The following is a 27,740-nucleotide window of genomic DNA, read 5'->3' on the forward strand; positions in this document are numbered from 1 at the left end:
GAAGACGAGGAGCTGAAGTGTCTCAGAAGGTTCCACAGACTCTGCACATGCAGCAGGTTCTGCAGACTCACAGCAGGAGGAAGGGCATCTTTGTAAATCACCGTCAAGTCTTCATCAGTGTGGTCAGATTTCTATAAGACATAAAAAGAACAAAAATACTTAAGTTACGAGTCCCAATGGCAAGTACAAAACCTACAGGTAAAATGTTGCTTTGTCTCATCCAAACATCTCAGCTCTGACTCTGTTTCACCTCAGTGTGTTCAGCTCCAGCCTCAGCAGATCCTTCAACAGCTGCTCTTCAGTCTGACACTGGACACACACAAAAGCATTCATAAGTGTTATTTCACATCCAACTTATGGCCACTTTATCAGAATATAACGATGAGTGCCGTCTTACCTACTGCCTGGATGCTAAGATGGTCTCAGAGTTTTAACAGCAGTTCAGACTTCTGTAAAACAAAGAATTACAATCAGCAAGCTCAGTAAAAACAGGTAAAAAAGACTATGGACTTCCTCAGAGTTTTATGACAATAAGGATAAACTATCATATCAGTCCGGATTGATATTTATATATTTATATTATATTTGAAGTCTAAACACTTGTGTACTAATACTAAAGTCCAAACCACAGGTAAAATGTTTTTGACACAAACATCTGAGTCCCGTCTCACCTCAGTGTGTTCAGCTCCGTCTCATCAGGTCTTTCCACAGCTGGACTCCTGAGTCTAACACTGGACACACACAAACCATTTCAAAGATTATTTTACTAAATTACATGCTGTTTAAAACACTGATCAGTGCAGTCTTACCTTCAGCCTTGATGTAGAGTTAGTCTCTAAATCTTCACAGCTGTCACTGTCTGGGAATAAAAGAAAAACTTTAATCATAACCAGCAGTATTAGATGTTGTGGACAGGCTGCACCTCATTTAACATTTGAAATAATGAGTATTACAGTAATATGGCCAAAGCTAATATGTAGATGGTCCATGAGTAAAAAATGCACAAATGACTGTGCTGCTGCTGCTGCTGCTGCTGCACTTTTGCACGAGAACACATAGTAAATTACCCTTAAGTATCTATTTTCTCTCTTTAAATGACATGTCTGGAGCTTTACTACTTAAATTTGTATCACTAGTATTAGACAGGCCACTGTGCAGTCACCAAATTAAATAACAAATGTGTTTTAAGGTAGAGCAAGAGCGTTATTGCATTTTTGAAATATAAAAAAACTATTGAAAATAGTAACAATACATCAAACTCTCAGAGCAAACACAAATATATCCAAAGACACTCTCACCTTATGTCGATTAATGAGAAATCAAACAGGAAAGGTGCTGTTTTCTGCTGTTTCTGCTGATGACACACTGAGGCTGTTCAACACTTCTCTTTTGAATTCAAAACAGTTCAGAGCAACCTGATTGGCTCATTCTGTACATGTGACATATGACCTGAACCAATCACGGGCAGCATAGGTTACAGCTTAGTTTTGCCCGTTACGATTACTAGACAGTCAAGTTCCCGTTACAGGGGGGCAGTAGAGGACACTGGGGGGGTTAGTGAGAGTTACTAAAACCATGTACTGGATAAAGACAAACGCAAGTCAAGCCAATGTTCAGCCAAAATTATTCAAAACGGGCAAATCCTAGTAAATGGGACAGAATCTTATAATGGATACTTTAGATTGAGCGTGAGCACAACAGGACGACAAATAATCATTACTGGCATCATGTAAAGTTAGTCAGTACTTGTAAAACCCTGTTTTTGGAGCAGAAACATGTTGCTGTAAAACGGAAAAGCAATTAATCACAATTTTCTCTTGAAAATGTACTTCTTACATGGAATAGAGGGTAAATGCTGAAAATTTCAGGTCTCCTAGTAATTATAACACTTTATTTCATGTTGCGACCTTAGTTGGAATTTACAGTGCACAATCACTTTGCATCAGTTATTCTGTCTTATGTTTTGCTTTTACAATATTTACAATTACCATCATGTGGTTAAAGATATAGTTTAGTGCACTTTGCAATGAGAGAAAGTTGAGCAGAAAAGCTGTTGTTGGTGTGGCCTAGATGGTCATTAGGAGCATGTTTTGTTTCCCTGGCAAGAGAATAATCCAAAATGTTACATGATGTGCCTTTAAGTCCAATAATATTTCTCAACATCATCAGAGGGGCCATACGATATATTGTGTGTTGGAACATCGTATTTGGTCCTGGGCTGACGTTACCCACCCTAACTTTATTATTATTTGTGTATTTGATATGGACATAACAACAGCATTGGACGTATACAGTATACAAAAAACACAATGCAATACAGTGCACAGTAGAATATTTAAAAAGGTAAACAATACACATCATCAGTATACTTTTCATACAGCGTTGCCATGTCGTGTGCAGCTTTGATTTTACTTCAGCCACTGTTTCAGACCTCTGTAAAAACTGTTCATGTCAGTCTGCAGTTTGAAATCTGTGGGCAGAGAGTTCCACAGTCTGGATCCATTAACCTCTTAACTCCCGCCTGAACCGAGAGGATCTTTTTCCTCACGTCATCAGATTTTTTTTTCCATCATTTTTTTGTTGGGTGTTCAACTCATTTTTGTAACTTTTTTGTCATTTTTTGGTTATTTTTCGTCAGATTTTTGTAATATTTTTGGTCAAATTTTTATCACATTTTTGTAATTTTTTTTATCATATTTTTTTGTCACATTTTTTTTCATTTTTTGTCACATTTTTGTCATTTTTTTGTCCATTTTTTTAATCAATTTTTGTCATTTTTTTGTCAAATTTCTATCACATTTTTGTCACATTTTTGTCATTTTTTTCATCAATTTTTCGTCACTTTTTTGTCAATGTTTTCAAACTTTGTTGTCACATTTCCATCATTGTTTTCGTCTCAGTTTTGTTGCTATTTTCACAGCTTTTTTCCAGAAGCTTTTGGACTGGGGTAAAGCCAAACTGGAGAAAATGTGCTCGGTTCAGGTGGGAGTTAAGGGGTTAAAAGAGAACCTGGACTGTCCAAAAGAGTTAGTACATTTTGGGAGAACACAGTCCCCACTGATTGAGGCTCTGGTGGAGGGTCTGTGTGAGAACAATGAGAGCAGAAAACAGCGGCGACACATGATTTTTCAAACATTAAAACAAAACAAAAACATTTCAGAGTACTAAAATGTATATGAATGATGTCACTGTGATGCAGTCTCATAGGTTTTCTGTCAAATGACTGTCTGCTTGTACAATAAAACAACCGGCTTTAGTGTGGATGAGGAGGTTTGTGACAAAGATGTGACGCAGTAAGACAGATGTGAGAAAATCATTGCATGCATTTGTAACAGGGCGGCCTGATGGGACAGATCCCTCCTGATAAAACGAAAACAATTGTATTTGACCTTTTTACACATATTTTTGACTTGACGTTGAAATTTAAGGTTGTTGAAAATAGACAAAGTATTAATTGTATTATTGAGGCTAAATATTCTATTAATTGTACATGTCTTTCAAGCATGGCATATACATTAAAACAATCTTTTCAGAATGTACGTAGGCTACTACATTTATGCACAAATGTGTAATACTCCCTTAATCATTTGTCATAAACTATTTAATGTGGAAACCATCATAAAGTGGATCTATTCCTAATAGCAGTAAGGCATTCTCTGAATACATTTTCCTTTTAAAGCAATATGATATCAATTATTTTTTGCCCAAATGTGGAAGGTTTAGACAGAAACAGAAACACAATTCTTTCCAGCTCACCAGTGTTTTCCTCCAGCATTTGTATCTTGAACGCATTTGACCTACTTTCACACGAACAACCTTGACACACCGGTCCATATCATGCCCCACATTTCCCCCTAAATGCAGTAACCTCACTTCGTCAAAGCATGGCAGCAAAACCCTCGTTTCAAAGTTTGCCCGTGTCCCGTATAAATCACGCCTTATAAAGCCCCCTATCATTTGTTTTCATAGCTGCTTTTCATTTGGGAGCCACAGACAGACACGTTGTGAAAACATGTGGGAAGCTCTTTTTTTTTATTTTTAGGGAAAAAGGGAGGGGGGGGGAGAGAAGAGACGTGAACGCGCACATTAATAAGCCACTACAAACTCATAAATCATCTTGACTTTGGCCGCGCCCCCCGCCGACTCCCATTGGCCACGGCGCGCCCCACGTCCCGTGTGTCCCCCCTCTGTAATTTAAATAGCTCCTTGCGCAATTTGATGAATAGTGTCGCTGTCAAAACGCGCTCGGAACGCACGGACGGACGAAAAAGGAAGGAGGGACAGTGGCCGGGTGACAGACGGGGCATTTCCGAACAGCGATGCGTCATGACTGATCTCCGAAGCGATTTGTAGTTTTTTTCCTTCTTCTTCTTCTGAGGGAGGTTTGTCTTGAGCGGGATTTTCAGGGGACTTTTTTTTTTCACCCCCTTTCCCTTCAACTGTTCTCCAGCAAAGTGTTGTTTTTCCGAGATCCTGCTGCTTCACGTCAGACAAAATGCCAAGTTTACGCGGGGGTTTGAAGCTGTGAATCGTTGGTATCGCCGCGCGTCTCAAACTTCGCCGTAAACGGAGCAACACGTTCGGCACGGAAAGGTAAGGTCTTGCTGTTTTTTCCTCTCCGCTCTCCCTACGCGCGCTTTGGCGAGTCGTTTTTCGTGTGTGTTTTTTTCTTTTCTTCTGCGCGCACAACCTCGTCCATATGCGCAACGAGGAAGCGCCTTTTGGAACCAAGTTAGTGAAGTGGATGCGACGCGCTTAACAGCCCCTTCGTGTTTAAGCCAGAACATGATTTCCACTCCGCGACGGGCGCCTTTCCAAAAGAGCCATTTGGCGACTTTTTTTTTTTTTTGACACATTCTCCCCTTTGTAAACTCACGCAGCTTTTAGCAATTAGCACCGACTTTTTGGACTCTTTTCCAAGCGCATTACTCAAAGTGCACACAAGAGCATTTCGAAAGTTAGTCATAACGATAGGCTTCCTCGTCACCTTTTTGTTTATTATTCTTCCTTTGGGTAATGCGAACATTATTGTGCACATACCTCATGGCTTTCTTTCACAAATACTAGCAAAAAAAAAAAGAGAAACTACTATTAACCGCTAACAATGCATGGTTTTGTCTTGTTGGTAAGATTTTGTAACGATATCTAGTTTGGGATCATAATCATTACATGGAAGGGGCCCAAAGCAACCCACGAATCAAAGATGACGGACCTCCCTTTTTATACCTAAAAGGGAGGTCTATTCAAGTTCAATGAGCATCTATTTAATACAAATCTTCTTTTTCCTGCTTTTACATATGCAAATGTTTTTTTTTGGGGGAAAAAACATGCAATCCCCAGATCATGTTTGTGGTGTCCTGATCTGGGTATTATTCATAAGAAGACACAACAGGAAAATGTCAAAGCCCAAAACATTATATTTTAATGCCACGAAACGTATTTAATTTCCTAAGATTTGCAAACATTTCATCAAACAGAGGAAAGAGAGTTGGACAAAACGGGAAACTTTTGAGCAAAACAATGTGGTCAATTTCAGCCCAAACTGCAGCTGAATATGATTTGTGTCATTGCTATTGAACTTGTGCAGTAAAAATTGTTGAGCGATGTCATAACTGCCCAATAAATGCCTCGTGGAAACCCTGTCACAATGGCCAAATACATGCAAATTGAGATTCATTTCATAGGTCTAGTTTGTTGATGGCTTCCTTTTAGTTAGTCTCCTTTATGTAACTCTGCCCTTTAAAAGCAGCCAAACATGTTATTAAGGACAGTAACTGTGTACGTACAATGGTAAGTATATGCATAATGTATTTACAACACTGATGGCAGCACTTGGCCTGAAAGCGAGGTTTAGCCCCTTTTACACTCTTTGAGCAAAACCAACACTAAAGCCCAGCAATAACGATGTGGAGTTCAGGTGCAGGAAGAAAAATAGATGTTGGCATTGCTCTGATTGCTTTGCTTTTGTTTGGAGACTTGAGCCTTGATAGCCATGTACTGTTGAGTGATTGGTAATAATGGTTTCAAACTGGCTTTCCCCAAACAGACCGACAGCGGGTTCACCGTGAGAATGATAAAAAGTAAAATAAAACGGAATAAAACGGCGAAAATCTGACATTAACACTAAACTCACAGACCTCAATCACGAACTGGTTGTTAATTGGTTAATTCTGCTATCAAGAAACTGGATAAAAGTTCATATTTTTGCGACATGTACATTTCAAATTGTTTGTCGTGGTCCAAACACCTTCATGACACAGGGATGAGTTCAGAGTTACAGAACTGTCACAGTAATCTAAATAACAACTAACTGCTAGGTCGAAGTCATATTTAATGGCTTTAAATTGGATGCACAATGCTTAAAGGCACACTGCGTAACATTTTGGACTATGCTGTTGCCATCAGTACAAAACATGCTCCTAATGACCAGCTCAACACAGGAAATGCTATTTGGATCTGGACCTAACCTGTTTACATCTCAAATTCTGAACATCTCCATGGAGACGAGCTGGAGACGTACCCCTCCCGGTAAACATCATGTCTTAGGAGAGGTGAGCCGCTCACAGCAAAGGCACATATTACATTAATGAGGCGATGAAAATATCATAAAATAAATGCTTGTATTTAAATGTTGCTTTTTGGGTGAAATTTTACGCAGTGTGGCTTTAAAGAAACATCTAATTGTATTCCACTATTATTAGAAGAAAACAATCAGGTATAGGTCCATTAAAGTAAAAAATAAAAAGCCAATGTCTATCGTTTAACTCCGTGGCGCGGTGGTTTGCGCCGTCCCCTTAAAGCAAGAAGGTCATCCACGGGTTTGTACTCGTGTTCATGTTCTATAGAAGAGGACAAGCACCCACTTCCCTTTCATTCTAAACAGAACCTTCAAAGTTCCTGCGTGTCAGAATTATTAACAAAAAATGTCAAAACTCAATGTTGACACTCATTGGGTTTCTGTTGCTATGCTGTGAGTGACATCATCTACAACCTGGGGGGCGCCTGGGGTTGCAGCAGGTCCCAGGAGCCTTGTCTGGTCAGAGGTTAGGTCACAGGAGAGATTATATGAGTAAATTAAATAGTGAAAAATCATTGCATACGACTGAGAAAGGGCTACAATTTATAGATTTATTGGTCACTTTTTGTTATGCATTTGCAGGAGCCACTTTTTGGACTAGGGCTTATTTGTGTCCATTATTATTGAAGATTTGTATCAAACATTTGTATCCGATAAACAGAGGAATAATGGGAAATTTGGACTTTTAAAAGCGGACACAAATGGGAAACTTCTGAGCAAAGTGTGTGTAAAACTGACAGAATATTTACAGAAACATTAAGCCAAACCTGCAACTGGATCATACATTTGTATTTTGGATAAACCGGTGGAGTAAACACTATTTTCAAAGAAATTTAGAGATAATGGAATCCAATCTTTACCCATTAACTCCCACATTATAACATCAGACTAAACAGAAGTGAGCGGTGGGGCTGTAATTGCTATATCGACTTATTGTTTAATAAATAACAGATAAACAATACATTTTTGGGCTCGATATTTATTGTCTGAACATTTATTAGCATTCTTTATTACAGGTATTTTATGTTAAGATAATGCACTTTTAGAACAAAGGTTTACTGTAATGTTCATGCCTGAGAGTTGACCGTATCCAGTATCGCTAGAGTCAATAATATCGTTCATCGCGATACTTTCCCGTCTCAATACATCGAACTTCAAATGTGTTATCGTGACAGGGCTTGTGAGAGGGGTATATGTCTCCTTAACCCACTTACCCCTAACCTCTCCTCTCCCGTGTCGTTGCGGCGGCAGAATGGTGAACAGCCAGGCCTCCGGTGTGCCCTCAGCCCCCAGGTCGTGCGCCGGATGTGGGGGAAAGATCGCCGACCGCTTCCTGCTCTTCTCCATGGAGCGCTACTGGCACACGCGCTGCCTCAAGTGCTCCTGCTGCCAGGCCCAGCTCGGCGACATCGGCACCAGCTGCTACAGCAAAGGGGGCATGATCCTGTGCCGCAGCGACTACATCAGGTGAGAAAGATGTTTATTAAGTCAGCGTTACTGCTCATTTGTTGACACACCAAACACTGCTGACCATAAATGTAGAAGTCGCATCTGAAAACATGTGTTAGAAATGGCAGTTTAAACAAAAAGGGCGGTACCGGAAAGACTAGATCAGCATTTTATTGATAAAGGACAAGATAAAAGACAAGATAGCCTCGAATAGCTTGCGTTCACTTGATAATGCCGTCTGAAAAGATGAAGGGCGATTCGTACATCGATACCAAAGTTTGCTGTTTGCTTCTTTATGTTTTAGCGAGAAAACAGAAACAGCTGATGCATTGGTGTCGGTGAACATTGTTTTTGCCTAATACAACTATTACTATTGAATACATCAATGTGACCTACAACAGCTCCGGACATGACGACAGTGATGAAGTGAAACATTTGAGGATTTCCTTTTTTTGAACATGCTTTCGACCAGTTATTCGAACACATCATTGTCCGGAGCATGTCGTTGTGATTGCGTGTTTAGTGCTGGTGTGCAAAAGTTTTTCAAGTCTTCTTTGTAGAGTGAAAAACAAGAGACTGTGCAGTGCCTTATTTTTAGCAATTGCAAACCTGGAAGTAGCAGTGATGCACCGATTCCAACGAGGTGTTGCATGCATAACCGTTGCCAGTACAGCTCGACTTCATCAAAGTTGTGAAATGTGCAAACAAACTCCCCTCTGCCTGTACGGAAAGATAGAGGCAACAAAGCGTGATCTGGTAAAAAAAAAAAATACAGGGAACTATAGGGCTGCAAGGAAGGGACATTTTTCAGCATCGTGTTTGTTTGCGGTGTTGAAGATTTAGTTCAAACAAGTGAGCATTTTTAAACAGCAAAACTAATACATGAATCTGATGCACTTCAGTTTGTAGAAATGCACTACACTGTGTAAATGTGTGGCTCAGACCTCCACAAACATGTTCTAAAATCCATGTGATTCGTGAATAAGCTTAAGACATATTTCAAAAGAAATTGAAACAGTGTCTCATTCCCTTGGTGCAGGTTGACAGGGGTTGTGGATAGGGGGATGTGGGGGGTTTTAGCAATTCATATTCCATTTATTAGATCAGTTGCTCTCTAGCGGTACGGCATGGGACCCACTATCATCACAGCTGAGACCCAAACATCATTTTAATCAAATAAATATGGAAAATACAGTCATTGTTGAGTCAAGTATTGCGTAAAAGCCCCAGATGTTAAAGTGCATATGACACATTAGATACAGTTTTTGCTAAAACATGGTCAACACAATTATATTTAACATTTTGCGACAAATATGTACCCAGCTTTTTAAATTTCAAATATTTTGTGATGTTTATAGTTTCACTTCCTTATTGGACGCTGACAGGAAGTGACGTAGATAGAGGCAAACAATTTTAAACTGCTGCCGTGCCGACCATGTTATGTCAATGGGAAATCAGTGAAACTGCTGTGAACTTTACCTCAATCTACGTCACTTCCTGTCGGTGGCTTAAAAATGCAAATAAAAACAACTTTTCAGCCCAACATTTCTTCATTAAAATTGCTGCTTCAATAAAATAAAATTGTGACCCAGTGACAGAGATACAGCGACCCACTTTTGAGTCCATTTTATTCAAATGTATACAGATTTGAAACGGTTTAGCTACTAAACCTTTGTAAAATATCACATAATATTACAACTAGTAGGAGCACTCGCCGGATCCAACCTAGTATAAGTGATCTGGTGCTCTGCAGGATCCCGAGTGGGCATTGAATATTATAACAGCAAAAATGGAAATCCGAGGCACACAAGATCAGCCGTCTGGTGGTCTTTATTAACGGCAACGCGTTTCGACTCTCACACGAGTCTTCGTCAGGGCAGTCTCTATTTTTGCTATTATATCACATAATATTGTTGCAATGTTCAAGACAGTTAACAGACATTGCAATCTTTCTCTCATATCGAGCGTTTCAATACATTTTTGTCTTCATTTCAGGTTAATTTATTGACCAAGGGACTAAGACAGTTGCTCTTATCCCATTGTCTGTCTTACTTTCTTATTATACATCTGAAATGTCATCAAACAAGCAACGTATTCTTGGTCCAATCAGAAAAAAAGTCTGAATGAGTGAAAACCGCTCGGAACAAGATTTATATTTACCAATCCCCATGCTTGATATTTAGTTTTTGTAGTGTAATGCCATAACTCTAATCAGACTACGGTGAATTCTGAACAACGGCTTCTCCATAGTTTTTCCCCCTGCGCTTGTGTGACGTCTTGGATTACACTGAATCTCGACTGAAAACGTGTTGTTTTATTCCGTCTGCAGACTGTTCGGGCACAGCGGGGTGTGCGTAGCCTGCGGCCAGTCGATCCCAGCCAACGAGATGGTGATGAGGGCGCAGGGAAATGTTTACCACCTTAAGGTAAGCGTGCCCCCGATTTCCCATCAGCCACCTCTGTCCCCTGCTGCTCGTTTGACAGCAACATCTGGGATTTGGAGCCGAGACGGGGGAGATGGAGGAGCGCTTCCCCTGTAATGTCAAGAGGAACAGCAATATGCCACACTCGCTGTATTCATTAGCTCCGCAATTTGCTCTTTCTAAAGCTGACTGCTTTGTCTGGCCTTAAGACTATTGAAAACAATATTCAGTTCAATTATTTACTATACTATTGATAAACATGAATTAGGAAGAGCGGCTCTGGTTAAGATACAGTGTCTAGACCTGACCTACTCTAAAGTATATGTGCAAGGTATGTAATGTATCCTGCTTTGCCTTTAGCTCATTTGGATTCACTAGGGCAAGACTGCCTTGGTAGCCTACAAAGGTGACCCAGGCGGCTGCCTAGGGCGCCACCTGCTGTATTGGGTGCAGAATTGCGCTTTGATTTTAGAACACCATGGGGTCCATGCTCCCACCATCTACAACATGTTCAGACATAACTTTGAAACAGAAAGTGACAGAGACTTAGGGCCTTTTGTGTAGGGCTGAACGATATGGAAAAAAATTCACATGTTGATATCAATACGATACGATAAAACTATAGGTTAGTTGAAAACTAAGCATTTTTCAGAAAAATAAAATCACAATACAAAAGAGTGATGTTTTATTGATGAAAATCTATATTGTTTATATCTTGCTTTTTCGATTTTAATATTTTGAATGTTGATATCTCGATATAAACACGATAATGATATATTTTTCTTTTGCGATATTGATATCTTTAATTTTCATATCTCGATATCGATACAGTAACGATGTATCTTTCAGCCCTACATGTGTGTCAAAAACCAGAGTTTCAAACGACCCCTTCCTGGACCTTCTACGCCTCCGAGGATCCATGTAGCATCGCGGCTCAGGTTTCTCCTCCATTATAACTGTTGTGTGCAGTTTCATGATTGCACATGTTCAGATTTTTTTTTTAATAAATAGATAATCATGATAATAAAATAAAACATGCCTTTTTCATATCCATATCCAAAGTGTGTCCAAAAACTTAAATCAAAAATGGAGTTTTGAAGTTATTAAGGAGTGCTACACCACAGTCTGTTGACGTTATGTTGTAGGTTCAGCTCTCGTTGGCACCAAGTGGAAATGTTGGAGGGCAGGATAGACCTGAACCGAGTAGAGCCCAACAGGTACTTGCGAAAAGGCCTGAATAGATAAAAGCTAACAAGGCCTAAGTTTGATAAATTGAGTTATCGTGATAAACAGTTATTATTGAAGACCTCATAACGCAACAGAAACAATCTCTACTTACTTTACTTATTTGCTGGAAAACAACTTATCAAAAAGCAATTCATGCATTGTGGTCGGGTAAAATATAAGATCTTGTAGTTCAGGGATAAATAATCTTTCTCTAGCGGTTTGCAGTTACAAGGCTTTGTTATGAAACATGCATTATTGTCATGGTATGCTCGGACCGTATCTCAAAAAGTTTCTGAATCCTTTAACGCACACAGGTATAAACGCTCTCATCATTCTTCACATCTCACTAAACCTTTTCTTTGTGTTGGTATGATTATTTTAAATTCTTTTGACTCCAAAAGGCATGCTTGGCTTTGTTGCTGTGTAATTATTAATTCCATCGAGCTGAACGCCAGAACAAAGGACCAAGGGCACATTGTTTAAGTGCTAAACGCCGACTTGTTTGTTCAATGTTAAATAAAGGCTTCTTTCAACTCTACACCTACAATGTGTACTGGTATACAATTTCAGTCAACCGCTTCAGGCATTTTTAACATTCACCCAAGATTTCTATGGTTTATTATTGTACGCCCCCATAAAATGATGCATTGACATTTCTTTTCTGTACAAAACTTTGGTCTATGTAAAAGTTATGTACTCGAGAAAATTAAGAAAGAACAGAAGTTTTTGTCTAAAAGCTTTGAAGCAGCACTGTATGCTATAAACCAAATTACTTGTGATTGAAAGTAATGGCAGTGGGATGATCTTTTTGCCAAAAGCATAATCTCTAATAGCAGTACTCCTCCGAGAAATCACAATTGTATGTGTTTTCAGCACTAGCATACGCCCCCTGTAATTACTTTTTCCTGTCTCTTTCCCAGTGTTTCAGCTGTGCCACCTGTAGGAACAGACTGATGCCCGGGGACCGATTCCACTACATCAACGGGACCATCTTCTGCGAACACGACAGACCAGGGGCCGCTCTGCTCAACAGCCACCTGCCCCCGCTGCAGAGCAACTCGGTGCTCGCGGACCAGAAGGTGGGTTCTGTTTGTAGTGATGATCACACAACATGGTGATGGAGGTTCGAGATTGTGTCGTCAGAAATGAGAAGATTTGTGGATTCCTGGTGTAGTCCGTAATAGCGTATCATTCACCTAAAAGCAGTGTGTTAGATGTATTAATCAGCTGTGGTTCTACTTGTGCTCACTCCTGAACATGGTGAATGTCCGTGAACACTTTTTGAAGTGAACACAAAATTATAAATTCCATCACTATTCATCCTAGACTAAAGGAACAGTGGCCAATGACCTTGGAAAAATCTGACCCAGTAAAAATTTAGCTGAATGGCCCTGACTTGGATCATTAAAAAGTCTCAGTTTAAATAATAATGCATTAGTCTTGTACTGCACTTTTTCCAGATGCTCAGAGTCTCTGTACAATTCCCGTATGTAGCCACAGCGGTGCCTAGGTAGACCTAGGGCAGGGCGATATGGCCTAAAATCTATATCATGACATATTTTACGATATAATTGACAATGGACAAATTATTTCAAAATCCCAGCCTTAATTACCTTAATTACTGTACCTTTAAAATGTGTCAAAAGTCATGTGTCCAAAGTTTAGAAACCAAATGTTGAAATTAAAAATTGCTATAACACAAAAAGTAACAAAGTGCTGTGTAACTGTTACTGGAAAACAAAGGAGTGCATGATAAAAATGCCTCCAAACGTATTTTGGACACACGACTGTTTTCTTTTTACACATTTTAAGGTAAAGATATTACTTATCATAATTACTTACTGTATCGTGATATCAGATCGGCCCCTGAGTATCGTGATACGTATAAGATCGTGACAAGAGTGTATCGTCCCAGCATTTTGAATATGTCAACTTTTTGTTACAGTATCCCTTAGGTTGACAAAATGTCTACGAACCTAAAGGTTGTTGGTTCCAACAATTGTTGGGGCAACAGTGGCTCAGGTGATAGAGCGGTTTGTCTTATAAGCAAAAGGCTGGCAGTTCCAATCCTGCTCTTGATGTCCTCAGGCAAACGCCATCTGACGATGGATTATTCCTGCACTGTAGCTTCACTGAGAGTGGAGAGTGAATGGATAATGACAAAAGTGTAGCGTTTTGAGAAGCTTGTCAAGAGACTGTTAAGTGTATTACAACTGCAAGCTACTGTAATTGTGGCCTTGGACAAGACACTTTACCCACTTAGCCTTTTAGTTTTTGTCCCAGTTATGTCCTAAGATAAGTTTCAGACCAAACCTTGTCCTGGTTTTGATTTAGCATGGCTCTGGCTCAGTCTCACTTGATAAAGTCTAGTCCTGAATTAGACCCAGTAGAAATGCATTTTGTTTCAATCCCCGTTTTTATCCAGTAGTTTAGATCAAGCTCCATCAAATTTGAGGCCCATTTTGAACATTAAAGATGAACTTGAAAAGCCAGTTACTCCCTTTGGTGACACTTACTGGGAAAAGTTTGTCAGTCGTCGTTTCATATTGTAGGCCACAAGTGAATGAAGGCGTCAAAAGGAAGTCGATCTATCATCCCAAAGTGCACCCAGGGGAAATGCAAAGCAAAGTAATAATAATTTCAGAGCCATATACTGGTTATAAAAGACTCAACTCATTTAAATGTTTGAATGAAGATATAGATATAGAGGACGTGTTGACTTACCACGACTGCATGAATAAATCAAATCAAAATAGATGACTTCACAGGAACAAAATCGATCAAACAAATTGCCCCCACAGGATTCAGATGAGAGAAGATCATTACGGAGTTGTCTGCTGTAGGTACTGTAGCTCATGTGCTGTTCCGGCTAATTCATTGCAGATTTTTCACAGGGATACATTAACGAAATAAAAACTCGAAACGTTGTACACAATGAACACAACAGCCAAGTTCAAACAAGATCCAAGCTTTCCAAGAAAACAGTTTGAAATGAATTGTTGCAGTTTTCAATCAAAGAGCCACAAACCGCATTCATTCAACATCCTCCGTGTAAATCCTGAATGTACACAGTGTGGCATATTTTTAGACTGAAATGATCCAAACAATTTTAAAGAAATAGAGAAGAGAGCCGTGTTAGCTGCAGGGTGACAACCGATACTTTATATCTAATACGCTGCAGAGTCCAAATGCTTTGAAATGTCAGACAAAATGTAAAATACTGGAGCTGGTTGTTATTATTATGGACTACAGCAAGAAGCCCAGAAATGTTAGCAGGTTTGACATCTTCCCACGCTCTATTACTAAATACAACTGAATTTACATGTTAGAAAAGTACTTGTATAGCTCTCTCAGGGTTTTGTTGTATAATGTACGATGACAGAATTTTTGGCCACCTTTGAATGTTTTTATTGCTGTAGAGCAGTCCTAGTTTGCATCATTTGACAAGTATTGATTGCATTTAGTTCACGTCTTTCTTTTCTTCCAACCCAGTTGCACCATGTTCTCGCCCCTACATTATTCTAACCTAATAGCCCTGTCCTTAAACCCTAACCTTTCCTATTTGTAAAACTGAAATAGTACCTTAATAAAGCCAACAAAAGCTTTAGTTGGAGTGGAAAGGGCGTTGCTTATGGCACAACTTGGTTGGAAAAAGAAATGAGGCATTTCGTTCATGTGCAGATGATTACGTTGGGAGAATGCTTTGATGTAGCAGATGATTTTCGTAGTACTGATTGTGATGACATGTATTAATGTAATCGTTGAACTGGATGGCTAAGGTTATGATTAAAGTTATAACACGTTGTAATCTTCAGGTTTTTTAATGAATTTTCTGTGGTGGCTATAGTAAGGGCTGTCACGATAATTACTCTATCGACTTATTGTTCAATAAAGAATACTTAAACAATATATTTTTATGTAGTAGCATTTTCCCCTTATTTTTTTCTTTGTAAAACTTTGATTTCTAACTGAAGCAAATTGAGCTACATTATATTTCATGTTTATTGCAGCTTGTGTGGTATTTTATAATGTGATTATGCACTGTTAGAACGAATAAGAGTTGACAGTATCTAGTATTATTAAAGTCAATAATATCGTTTAGGGCGATACTTTCCTGCCTCAATATATCGAAATGCAAGCCTAGCTGTAGCTGAACATTCAGGGCCCAAACTTTTTCATGGAGGGCCTTGGACTGAGCGTTTTTAGCAGAGGTTTAAACCATGCCCTAGACCTTTATTTATGCTTAAAACCTAAATGTCAGCTCTAACTTACAATTAAATGTTAGTTATTGAGGTTGGAATTGTATGCACGGGGAGGGCAGAACTTTGTTTGGCCAAAGGTTCAGGTTATAAGAGAAATAATTGGGCATTTTTTTTGGTTCAATGGTTAAAAAACATAAAATATGACTCAGAAAGGAGCACATCTTGGCAATTATTTTGATGCATTGATACATTTGTGAGGGCCACAGTTTTGGACTGGCCTTTCTTCAGCATACGCATGGACGGCTTTGTGGGAAACTGATTTAGGGGAGTCCCAGCTATGGACACTTATTAGGAGTCTATCATTGACCTTCTTGTTCTTATTTGCAGGTATGCTGAGCGACAATCACCGGCCACTCCTACGAATCTTCAGCTCTTCTCCCGCTACTGTCCCTGTTGTCCGTGGGCCTGCGTTTTTTGACTCCCCTATTTTTTTTTGTGTGTGTGTTTGTTTCTCGGAAGAGGATTCAATTTCGCCTCCAGCCACAACAACAAACTCCCACTACCACAATCGTCTTTCACTTAATTTGTGTTCAACGTTGGGAAGTCATCTGTGCAAATACTCGGGACGAAAGTTGCAAAAAGCTCCCCGTAGACTCGACTAAAGCCGGAGCCAAAACAAAAACAGGACTGTAATAATGATAAGGAGCTAAAAGCTACGAGGGAAACACAAAAGACGGTTGAGCGCGCGTTTGATGGACTGCTCAGAAATGACTGTCAGAGCTGCGCCATGTGGCATTATTTCCCCAGAGCTTCACTGTTTTTAATGAACTCCTGATCTCTCTGTTGTCTATGTTAATCTGAGATCCCACGCACTGAAGTTGCAATATCAAAAGACAAAAAAAAAAAAGACAAAATAATAAAAATACTGGGTGTAGTGCAACAAAATGTCCAGGCTGTTTATTACTGAAAGATGAAGAGTGAAAATGCAGCTGTTGGAACGATGTAGTGATTCTCAACTTGGGATGGATTTTTTTTCATGTTCTCCAATGTGATCATGTTATAATGTCAGATAGAGGGCAGGGATCAATGTGGGAGAGGCAGTTTTTTAAAGGAAATCCCCCCCCCCCCCCCAAAATATTCTACAAATGATTTCCCTGATAATTATTTGTGAGGGATTAGTAGGTCTTCAAACCAAATGGGATTATTCGGTAGAATCTGTACTGGCAAAGGGTTTACGATATACAGTATACTCTGCCCCACACTCAGGCGCAGTGGGTGGCAGCTAGGGCTGTCACGATAATCACAAAATCGACTGACAGATAAACAATACCAATTCTGGGCTCAGTGTTTATCGTCAGTACATCTGTGTGCATTTTTTCCAAATGTAATACCTTATTTTTTTTAGAGTAAATTTGTGTCTTGTATTTCATGTTCATTGTGGGATATTTTAAGATGAAGTCCTTTTAAAGCAGAACTAAGCAACTCATGCCCCGAGGCCATAAGCGCAACTGCAGGTGTTGTAGCACGTTGCGTTTTTTTTACTCATTATTTGTCCGTGGGAGTAAATACTACGCTGACAGAAAAGACAAAGGGATAGAGGGATATTGTACATTGTGCCACAACTCAATTACACAAGGGAGATACTATTTTTCACTCAAACTTGGCTGTAAAAACTGCTAAAGTGGCGCTAGCCCGCAGTTAGCTTTGCCTGTTAGCCTGTTAGCTTCTTCTTCGTGATACCATTAGTGTGTATTTCGCCTCCGACCCGGTGCAGGGGAAGTTGCAAGCGTGGTTTTCTGGCCGGAGACACCAGGGGGAGATGAAAGACCCCCCAATCATCCCAATCAAGTAACTAGAGAAGTTCGTTTCAGCTTTTGATTATTGTTTTGTTTATTGTTCTAGAGTATAGGCATCAAAAAGTATCATTTGGATGTCGGTATCGTAAACCAAGTATCGTTAAAGTACCTTTGTCGAAAAACATAATGGCCAACTAACTGACCAACATCTAGTCCATGTTTTAGGTCTAAAGATGGACCTAAAACATGGACTAGATCAAAGTGGGAATTGAACAATAAACAAACATTTTATTTGACAATGAACTTCTTTTCCACCCACAGCATATTGGAATATATTGAAACTTGCCTTGCCTTGAAACTATTTTTTGACGACCTGATTTTGCATCAAGGCCTCCAGTTGAGAACCACTACTGTACAACACTTTCATTTCTATCAAAACCGATCACTTTGTTGTGCTTGTGAAGAGATTTTATTTCTTGATCCGATGCCTGTTGTTCGGTGTGTGGGAAAAAAAAAAAAAAAACTTTGTGCAAATATCCTATTAAAACAGTTTTCCTGGATCAAGTCAAAGGCGTTGAGCCAAACCGGGTGTTTCTGTGTTCGGCCCTCGGCTTTAGCTTTACAGTGGCAGCGCGTGGCATGGCACCCACAGTGGGTTCAGGAATCTCCTTATTCCTATGTTATTATATTCTAGTCTGATACTGAAAGTGTTCAAATTATTATTATTTTTCATCATTATTATACTATTATCCTCATGAAATACACACTGCGTAACATTTCACTGAATAAATTTGAGAAAAGTACTATAGTTGTATACAGAACGGGTATTTTTCTAAATGGAAAACCTGATGCGGCTGCTTTGTTTTGACTAAAGGTGGCCAAACTTTAGGTGTTAGGTCCTCTTCCAAGTGTTTTCATTTAACGTACAGAAAAAATAGCATTGTCTTTGTCGAGCTCCGTGATACTCAAACTATTTTACGTAATGGGATACGTGACTTTATGGTTTCGTCATGCATTCACGTTTGGTGTTTTTCTGGTTTGGACATGGTTTAGACAGAATTTAGGTACATTTAGGTGGACTTGTTTTAATAAGGAATCAACAATACTACTATAAAAAAAACAATATATACATATTTATTTAGATGGCAACACTTTTCATCTCAAACCGAGTCTTCGTCAGGGCACATTTGCCTGTGATGAGGACACGGTTTGAGTCCTTTTTCTTTTATTCAAGTACTTACTTGCCCTTAGATTTCGATTAACACCTGTTTTTCCTGCCTACCAGTGGTGATCTAGCGAGCGCTCACAGCCACCTTTTCAATCAACAATAATACTACTCTTACACTCCTTATTGGTCTGGTACTTTAATTGTAATCTTATCGGTACTTTAAAAGCATAAAGATATTTTTGTTGCTATATTCAACCTGATTTATTTCCAAATTAAGCTTATCAAAAGAGATGTAAAATAAAATAGAAACCACAAGGTGTAATGACTATTTTAAGCATTAAGTTTCATAAGTGTGTTTTGTTACTAAGAAAATACAGAGAAAGAAAAGATAGAAAATAAATAAACACTAACTAACACTAAACACTTAACTTTTTCCATGTCGTCACAGCTTGTGTGTAGCGCGACTCCTCAGCACTCCTCAAGACAACTGTTAAGGCTGGACTTACATGGAATTAGACGCCAGCAACGTGACTAAAATTACTTGAAATGTTCCGCAGTGTTGCTTTAAAATCGACACCCAGGCTTATATAATGAGGATGTTCCTTTCTGTGCGTTTAGGGGAATTACATGTTATTTTCTTAGGGTCTGCACAGTCTGAATAATTGCGTCATTAAAGAGTTCAGGAAAATCCACTGTTACCATGGAGATCCGCCATGTTTGTGGGTGCTAGCAAACATTTTCCATAGAATAACATTAGCTAAAAACAGTATAAAAGGTGGAGAAAAAAGCCATGGAACAGCTCAGTTTGCTGCTGAGTCACTACTGGTAAATACATCTGACACACTGTGGTGTCCAAGTGTTTTAACGTGAACAATAACTCAACTTTTTTTGCCTTTTAAAATCTCCATTGGTTTATTATTGCTGCAAATCCCAAGATTCTTAGACATATGGCATCACAGTCCTGAACTCGATTAAGATTGACATGTTTCCACTGCATTTGTTTCCCTAACATCCTGTAACTTTTTCTTTTTATCTACATTTGCTTTATTATTATTTTTTTCCAAAAGAATCAGACAGCAACATAGTAAAACAGAAATAATTCAAAAGAGGAATGAAAACTTTCTGAACCCGCTGTACAAGAATAGGCGGTGGATATCTTGCCACTTCTCCCTCTCTCTCCCTCCTTATCCGTGTATGGTGAAAATATGCCTGATTACCCCAAGGAATGGAATTAAGGGGGCTAGAGCTTTTGACCATTTACAGAAGCAATTAAACATGAGCCTGGTGTATCTACGGGCGCTCCTGGGAGGCTAAGCCCGGGGCATGTCCCGTGGCTGGCAGGCAGGCTGACTGGCTGGTTGACTGGTTGGATCCGTGCCCATATGCCTTTAACAATAATAATAATAATAATAATAATAATAATAATAAGGCCTAATCTCAAAGCAGACTAATTAAAGGGGAGTGGCACAACCCTGGGCATTAGGGAAACAATCTGATGTATTTACTGTTTACAATGTTGCAATTAAGGCCTTGGTCTTACATGAAAGGATTCAGACCGGCCCACATCAGGTCACACTGTTTGTAGTTCTGTCTCCGTCCTGGTTTAGTTCTTCCTTTTGCCCCAGTTTAGTGTTCAGTCCTGGGTAGAGATGCACATTGTAACGCCAAATTATTGTTCTTGCAGAAGCATCATTTAAGTCCACCATCTGACTGAGATTTTCACCCTTTTTGCCAGCACAGCCAAAAGAGAATGTGAGAATGTGCAAAAGTTCAGTTTCGGTTGTTGGGAGAGTACAGCATGTCACGCCTTTTTGCCTGTTTCAGCTTGAAATTGCGATTTGATTGAGATTATCCCGGTACATGTTTACATCTGATTCTTCCCCGTTTCGACCTTAAATTACACGCAAACACTACATGACTTTTAAGCTTACACTGTAACTCTTAAGCTCACGGGTCCTGTTGGCGCAGGGTTTATTTGTCTGCTGATATTAAATCCTAATCTGAAAGCAGCCTAATTAAAGGGGAGCGGCCTCTGTGTCCTGGGCATTAGAAACAATCTGACGTATTTACTGTTTACCGTGTTGCAATTAAAGCTCTCACACTGGCTCGTTTGTTTTCCCATCGCAAGTATTTGTGGCACACCTTAACTTGCCTAACCTTAATGTTTTTACTGCGGACTGAAAACAAGCAAAATATGATCAGTCTAAACCCGGACTGAACAAAGATAAAATATGTAACAAACCTTAGTCTTGAAAACCAGGAGGGCTGTGAAAACACGAGTGATGTGATGTAACCCTGGAAAAATATAACATTTCATTGTTCTTTTTGTAATTAGATTTGAAACTTTTCCAGGAGTATAAGAGAGATTACTAGAATCCCATGCATTTCAATGAAAGGAGGTTATGATCATTAGTTTATTAGTTTATAATTAATAAGACTCCACGGTGACTGGGTATTATGTTGTTTACAAAGGACATTTGCCTCACTCTCATCTTGTGATCAAAACATTAGCCAATTTCAATTTTAAAGTTATGTTAAAAGAGTTTCATGTTCATTATTACCAAAAGTGCAGCTGCTCAGCCATGGAAACCAATTCCATGAAACTCTCTGTACACACTGTTCTTGAGCTGGAGGACACACTCAGTTTGGAGGTGTGTTGAGTTGCAGACGTCTGCCCACTGTGGGCGACCAAATGCCGAATATGGTGTAGAATACTGTAGGTCTAAGTAAAAAATACAGATGTACAGTTATTAGACCTGACAGCACAGGGAGGTCGAGCTGTGTATATTGGGAAACATGAGCATGAATGTTAACCCCCAAACACTGCCCTGTATTAGAGTACTGTTGCATGTCAGAACACTGTGGGGCCAAGTGTCGTTAAAGGGCTGGTCCTTTAACGATACTTTGTTTATGATACCGATACCTGAACGATACTTTTTTCTATACCTAGACTAAAATATTTGTCGTCTAGAACCAGAAAACAGAACAATGATGGATATATATATATTGCATAAAATACGTTTTCTTTTAATGTGCATCATTTATTTGAGCTGAAACAACCAAGTCACTCAAAAACTTGGTCTGTAAAAGTATATATTGTTGTTGTTGTTTAGCGGCAGCCAGCCCGAACAACACATAATCATTTTATTATTCACTTATTAGTGTTAATGTTGCTTGTTGTATAGGCAAAAAAACCCAAAAAACAACAACAATAACAAACACACAAAACTTGTTTCCCCCATATTCGTATGGATGGATGTAAGATAAATCACAACCATCAGAGGTGAGACCTTGCTGTGAACGCTAATTACAGCATTTACTTGTTGTTCTCCCCGTGTCTGCGTAGGTTTCCTCCAGGTACTCCGGTTTCCCCTACCACTAAAACCATGTACAATAGGCCAGGATGAAAAAGAGTGCGGGAGTGGGACGACGGATGGAAATGAGCCCAAGGCTACAATCTGGCGTGGCGTGTTTACATGCATGAGACCCATGTGCGTGCACATGTCCCGACAAAATAAAAGTGACTTTAAATTAATTTCACTGAAGTAGTGCCCCCATTAATTACACAAGGGAAAGAATAAGTGTTCTAGATGGAGCGGTTAGTGCTCTTTCCTCACAGCAAGAAGGTCGCTGGTTCAATCCCAGACCATGTGTCTGTCTGTGTGGAGACTGCATGTTCTTCCCGTGTCTTCATAGGTTTCGTCTGGGTACCAAAAAAACATATACAGGAGGTGCGTTCGACAGTAGGACAACAGATGGAAATCTGTGTGCGATAAAACTACTCCAAGCAGTACAGTTTCTTCAAAAGAGTCACTCACGCACATGAGTAAGTGCATTACCTTTATCCAAAATGACAAGTGGAGCGTCCTATTGTTTTACATGTGCTTTTGAGTAGAATTCACAATCACAATATGGCCACCATGGTGACATCTCATCTACAGCTTCGTCTGTGTCAACCCTCATACTTGTCGACATGGTGCCTCCTCTGCCAGTGTCTCCATCATTCCCATCTTGTAAAAATATCCCGGCGTCGCCTCGTGTCTCCGTTCGTTCGCGCAGTGAGAGGTGGAGGAGCGCAGGCAATTACACTCATCTGCATGTGTTAATGCCATTAATTAACGAGAATAAACACTTTCCTATGACACGGGCTGCACGGTGAGCCCTGCACCTGCACAGGCTCTGATAAAAGACAACGCCTCGTGGCATGGAGCCTTTTCAGCAGACCTGCTAATTGGCATCTGAAAACGTTCGGCTTAATTACAAGGAGGCAGATGAGGCTTGATTAGCTTGAATGCAGAGTGTAACTTGTGGGCCGCGAAGGAGGGGGAAACGAGATTTTTTTTTTCCTCGCCGCCATCACGATACAAAGATAATTGTAATTGTAATCATTTGCATACGGTAATGAATTTGCGTGACGCTTCTTGATCAGACGTGGAATAAATAATTGATGCCGTATCAGCACCTAACCATGACAAGTGGGACTTTTCTTCTTCTTCTTTTTTTTTTTTTAAGCGGAGCTAAGCGCATTAAGGTGCAAGTTTGGCAGTCAAGGTGAGAAACTAACAGATGCTATCTTCTTTTGCCTTTGACATCATCGCTCCCATCATAAACGATAAACCTCCCCAACTTCCCATCTGAAAGTTTCGACAAAGCACGAAAAGAGGAAGGCGCACGGAGTTACAGCAAAAAAGGAAAATGTTTTGGGAAAACTAACTTACAAAGAGAGAGCGAGAGAGAGAGAGACTGATGGAGAACAAAGGCCTTGCACTTGGGAACAAATAAGCTACTGTGAGGGCTTTAATTGCAACACGGTAAACAGTAAATACATCAGATTGTTTCTAATGCCCAGGACGAGAGGCGGGCCACTCCCCTTTAATTAGGCCGCTTTCAGATTAGGATTTATAATTAGCAGAGACTAACATTATTATAAGGCCTTGGCAGGGTAGTACTCTGACTAACCAGAGCTAAGCCATACTAAGCCACGTGGTGCACATACAGACCAAAAGAAAACGTCACGCTAATTTTGTTGGACCGCCTTTATCTTAGATTAAGGCGCCGTTTTGATAACCTTCTGCAATGTCACAACTTTTTTATGTCCAGTGTTGCATTCATTTTTCATCAAGAGCTTGTCTTTATCATCAGAGTGTCGGACCGCTGTGCAAAGCCAGGTAGACCCACAGTTATACTTACTTGTGTAATGACAAATAAAGCACCTTAACCTTCACCTTGAATCCCTTGTGGACCAGATTAAAAAGCTAAACAGGGTGCTTTTTTCCCCCTCTCCTGAGTGAAGTTGGATTCTGTGGAGGCCAATCTATGTGTGAAAATGATGTTTCACACTCCTGAACCATTCTGACCAACCTGGCAGTGTCATCTTGGAATAAGTCAATGCTGTCTTGGAAGACGAAATCCGTTTATAAAACAAACTAATCATTCAGTGTATCCAGATAGTCAGCTGACCTATGGCGCATAATGTTGCAAAACTTTGACCAACTGCAGTGACCTCAGCTTTATGTGTAAAGACAATAGGCATTTTTCAAAACATCCCCTTGACATCCTAAAAGCTGTATGTAGCCAAAAGTGCTGTTACATCAAAAATAAATAACCAAGTAACCATGTAGTATCATGGTGTAACAAAACTACTTGAACTCAGTTTTTCTACGTTGTGAAAACGCACCAGATACCCTGATAAATAGTGATCTCATGGAAGTGCCAGTCAAGCTGTCTCTCTATATGAGCCCTCAGGCACTTTCCGAGGCAAACTTAGACGTGCTAATGAGGGCAAGATCGAAAACCGAAGACTTTGAAACAGCGGTGTGAGCAGTCAGACAAACTTCACGAAAGCAGCTACTTTTTCATCAGCGTCTATTAATCAAAATAAATAAAAAATTAGACACCTTGATGGAGGCAACTCTTTCCAATTATTCAGGCTTGGGTCTGCCATAATAATTAGGAAGTTTCTGCCGTATGCCCAGGTTTGTTAAGTGTATAGCTATTTTTTATTTACTTACAATTCTACTATTGAATCAGTTCTTTATCAAGGAATTCATGCCATATTGAATATTTAATTTGATCAGGCTAAACAACTAACAACCAATGTGGACATATCATAATGGGGCTTAAAAATAGACCAAAAACATTATTTTGATGCCACAGCATTGGTTTTATAATTTGAAATTATGTCTGTAAGAATTAAATAGTAACAATGAAAGACAAGTGCTAGAGCTGGCACCTAGAAAAAACTAAAAACTAACCTCCAGTTTTGATCAACGGCACTGATAAACACACTTTGTGCGCAGAATGGCTCAGAACCGATGTTCGATTATTAAGCCTTAAAAATGTGGAGGACAGTTTTGGGCTTTAACAGTGACACAATTGTGTCTAGCAAGTACAGAATGACACTGTAGAAGAAGAAACAATGTAGTGGAATACTACTTCAGGTATGAATGAGGGAACAATGACATGGTTTAAAGCTAGCAAAAAGACATGTCCACTTTAAATATGTGAACTTTTCTTTTCATAAAAGCTAATCTTCTATATGCGCAATACAAAATATATGGTCAAATAAGTAAGTTATACTCTTATCCATTGCAAAAGAGTTGTAATTTACAATATGGAGCACTTTGGTAAATCACTTCTAAAGAATCAGCAGCTCAATTGAGGAGGTTCCCGTCAGTGAAAGAAAAGTCCAAACAAATAAAGGTCAAGGACCACGTCGGTAATGAAGTTTCACAACCTGTGCCATAGTTTAAACAAGCCTGAAGAATGCCTCACCGTGCACTGGTATGTGCTTAATAGTGAAGTGTGTTGTCGCTCCAGATGTGCAGAGTGTGAACAGCGGGGAACAGAGGCTCAGTTTACACTTTAGTTAACAATGGCGTTAAACTTTTAACAAGACACCAGTGACTTTTACTGTGCATGCTTGGCCATAGTGGGAGGTTAAGTAAAAAAACAGGACATAGAAAACTTTTAAGATTTACTTAGTGGTGTAGAAGGGCAGTTCTCGGTTGATTCCTGGGCGTTTCAGAATGGAGTCAGTGTTCAACACATCCCACAGGTGCTCATTCACAAAGTGATCCACCTGGGGCTCAACACGTCACAACAGGTTGCTGGTCTTTGTGGACTTTCCTACCAGGAGACAAGCCAGTATGAGATGGCAGCAGCATCTTCAGAACCTCACTGAACACGGGGTCCCACAAGGGCGTGCGCACAGCCCCCTCCTGTGCACTCTGCCTCCTTTAATGTGACTAAGGAAGTGCCACTGAGATTTAGTTCCGTTCATTTATTTAAAAGGGACCATGTACAATTGTAACATAATTGTTGCCATTTGATGCATTGTGCCAGAGTAAGCCTGAGGCTAACAGTCTCTTGCAGGATAACGGACAGCTCATAACCGAAAACAGGACAAAATTCACAAGACAGGGTTGACCACAGCAAGACACACCAATACATACACCATTGCAGATTCTATAAAACCCCTGAGTCCCTCCCCCCATACAACCAGACTTGACACAAAACAACACAAGTACAAACACTAGTACAAAGTCAGTGCCGTGGGGAGTGTGAATTCAGAATATCTTTTTTAAACAAGTCCTACCCCTGAAGGGACTCAATAATATTTCAGTGGTAAAAAGGTGTGAATTCCCAATTCAGATAGTTAATTCAATCTGGTTAAGTTAAGACAAGCCAACTGGACTTGGACTTTTTGACAGATGCCAGCATTTTTGATCACCATAAAACCAGATTGGAAACCACCTTCACTAGCAGTTCAAAACATTGGTGTCTGTCAAAAAGATTTTTAATTAATAGGGGAAACCAGTAGACCTGGAAGACAGGAAACCTGAGGAGAACATGCAAACTGCACACAGAAGGCCCATGTTCAAACCCAAGATCTTTTTAGCTAACCGCTGCGCCACTGTGCTGCCTGGTCATTATTCAGAATCAACTGATTTATGGTATATTAGCTCTACTTTCAGCTATGTGCTTGTACTCCATGATTTACCGCATCATCAATCACACCTGTCACCCATTTATTTCCACGTATCTGCTGCTTTGACTTCTTAATGAAAAGTGTGACAGTTTCTCAGAAGTTTGTGGAGGGATGGTAACCTGTTCTGCTGGTCTTGTCCTGCCCCGGGCGTTAAGCAGTGCAAGTGCGTGAGCAATAAAGGAGCCATCTGGATGTCACAATCTCCCTTCTTGTAAATGCAATGATGGCGTGCTGAAAGATGTCGACGGCGTTTAGTTATGCCGACAATCCTTCTGTGCTCAACTATGGATGCCAAAACTAATTATGGCAGCTTCCGCCAGAAAGGAAGTGACTATTTGAAGACGAGCAAGAATAGACAAACAAAAGACAGGATTAGAGGATCAATTGTGCTATGAGGAAGTTAGATGGACAAACAGAAACCTTCAAGCTAAAGCTACATGCTCTTTGCAAGCTAAAGCTACATACTATTTGTTAAAATACATGTGTTTGTAAAAGTCTCAAACTGGAGGTACATTGAAGTATTCAGGTTCTATTGCAGTTCTAGACTCTTGGACACTTGGTTTTGGCTCCTGATTGGTTTACACAAATAGTTTGACTAAGTCCAGGCACTTCTTGACCTGGTTTAACCTTTGGATACTATGGCAGTGTGTACTTATTTGAGTCACTACATAAAATAGTAGGTGGTATACACAGTTAGGCTTAATTTATCTATCGTATCTTCTGATTTGTATAGATTTAACTTTGGGAAAGTGTTATTCTATTGAATAGGCTGAATCATCATTTTCAGACCGAATGTAGAAAATAGATTTGGAAACGTGTCCCTAGGTGCTGCACTGTAGTCACCCACTGCTCCCCACAAGCTGCCCCGGTGTCATTAAAGGATGGGTCAAATGCAGAAGACACATTTG

General features: G+C 39.8%; 1 protein-coding gene across 1 annotated transcript; it reads left to right on the plus strand.

Moving 5' to 3' along the window:
* The first annotated feature begins 4,229 nt into the window (after nt 1-4,229).
* Nucleotides 4,230-17,860, plus strand: LOC306972423 (LIM domain transcription factor LMO4-B). Its single transcript, XM_079569022.1, has 5 exons — nt 4,230-4,593; nt 7,829-8,044; nt 10,356-10,452; nt 12,597-12,755; nt 16,266-17,860. The coding sequence occupies exons 2-5, from the start codon at nt 7,830-7,832 to the stop codon at nt 16,272-16,274; spliced, it is 480 nt and encodes a 159-aa protein (XP_079425148.1). The 5' UTR covers nt 4,230-4,593; nt 7,829; the 3' UTR covers nt 16,275-17,860.
* Nucleotides 17,861-27,740: the final 9,880 nt, after the last annotated feature.

Source organism: Gobius niger (assembly GCF_951799975.1).
Source record: "Gobius niger genome assembly, chromosome: 1".
Taxonomy (NCBI): Eukaryota; Metazoa; Chordata; class Actinopteri; order Gobiiformes; family Gobiidae; genus Gobius; species Gobius niger.

Bases quoted from the DNA above. Each gene is read 5' to 3' on its own strand.
- LOC306972423 (XM_079569022.1), top strand. From the start codon at position 7,830: ATGGTGAACAGCCAGGCCTCCGGTGTGCCCTCAGCCCCCAGGTCGTGC. The intron at 8,045-10,355 runs GTGAGAAAGATG...TTCCGTCTGCAG, and splicing joins TGCCGCAGCGACTACATCAG to ACTGTTCGGGCACAGCGGGG. The intron at 10,453-12,596 runs GTAAGCGTGCCC...TCTCTTTCCCAG, and splicing joins GAAATGTTTACCACCTTAAG to TGTTTCAGCTGTGCCACCTG.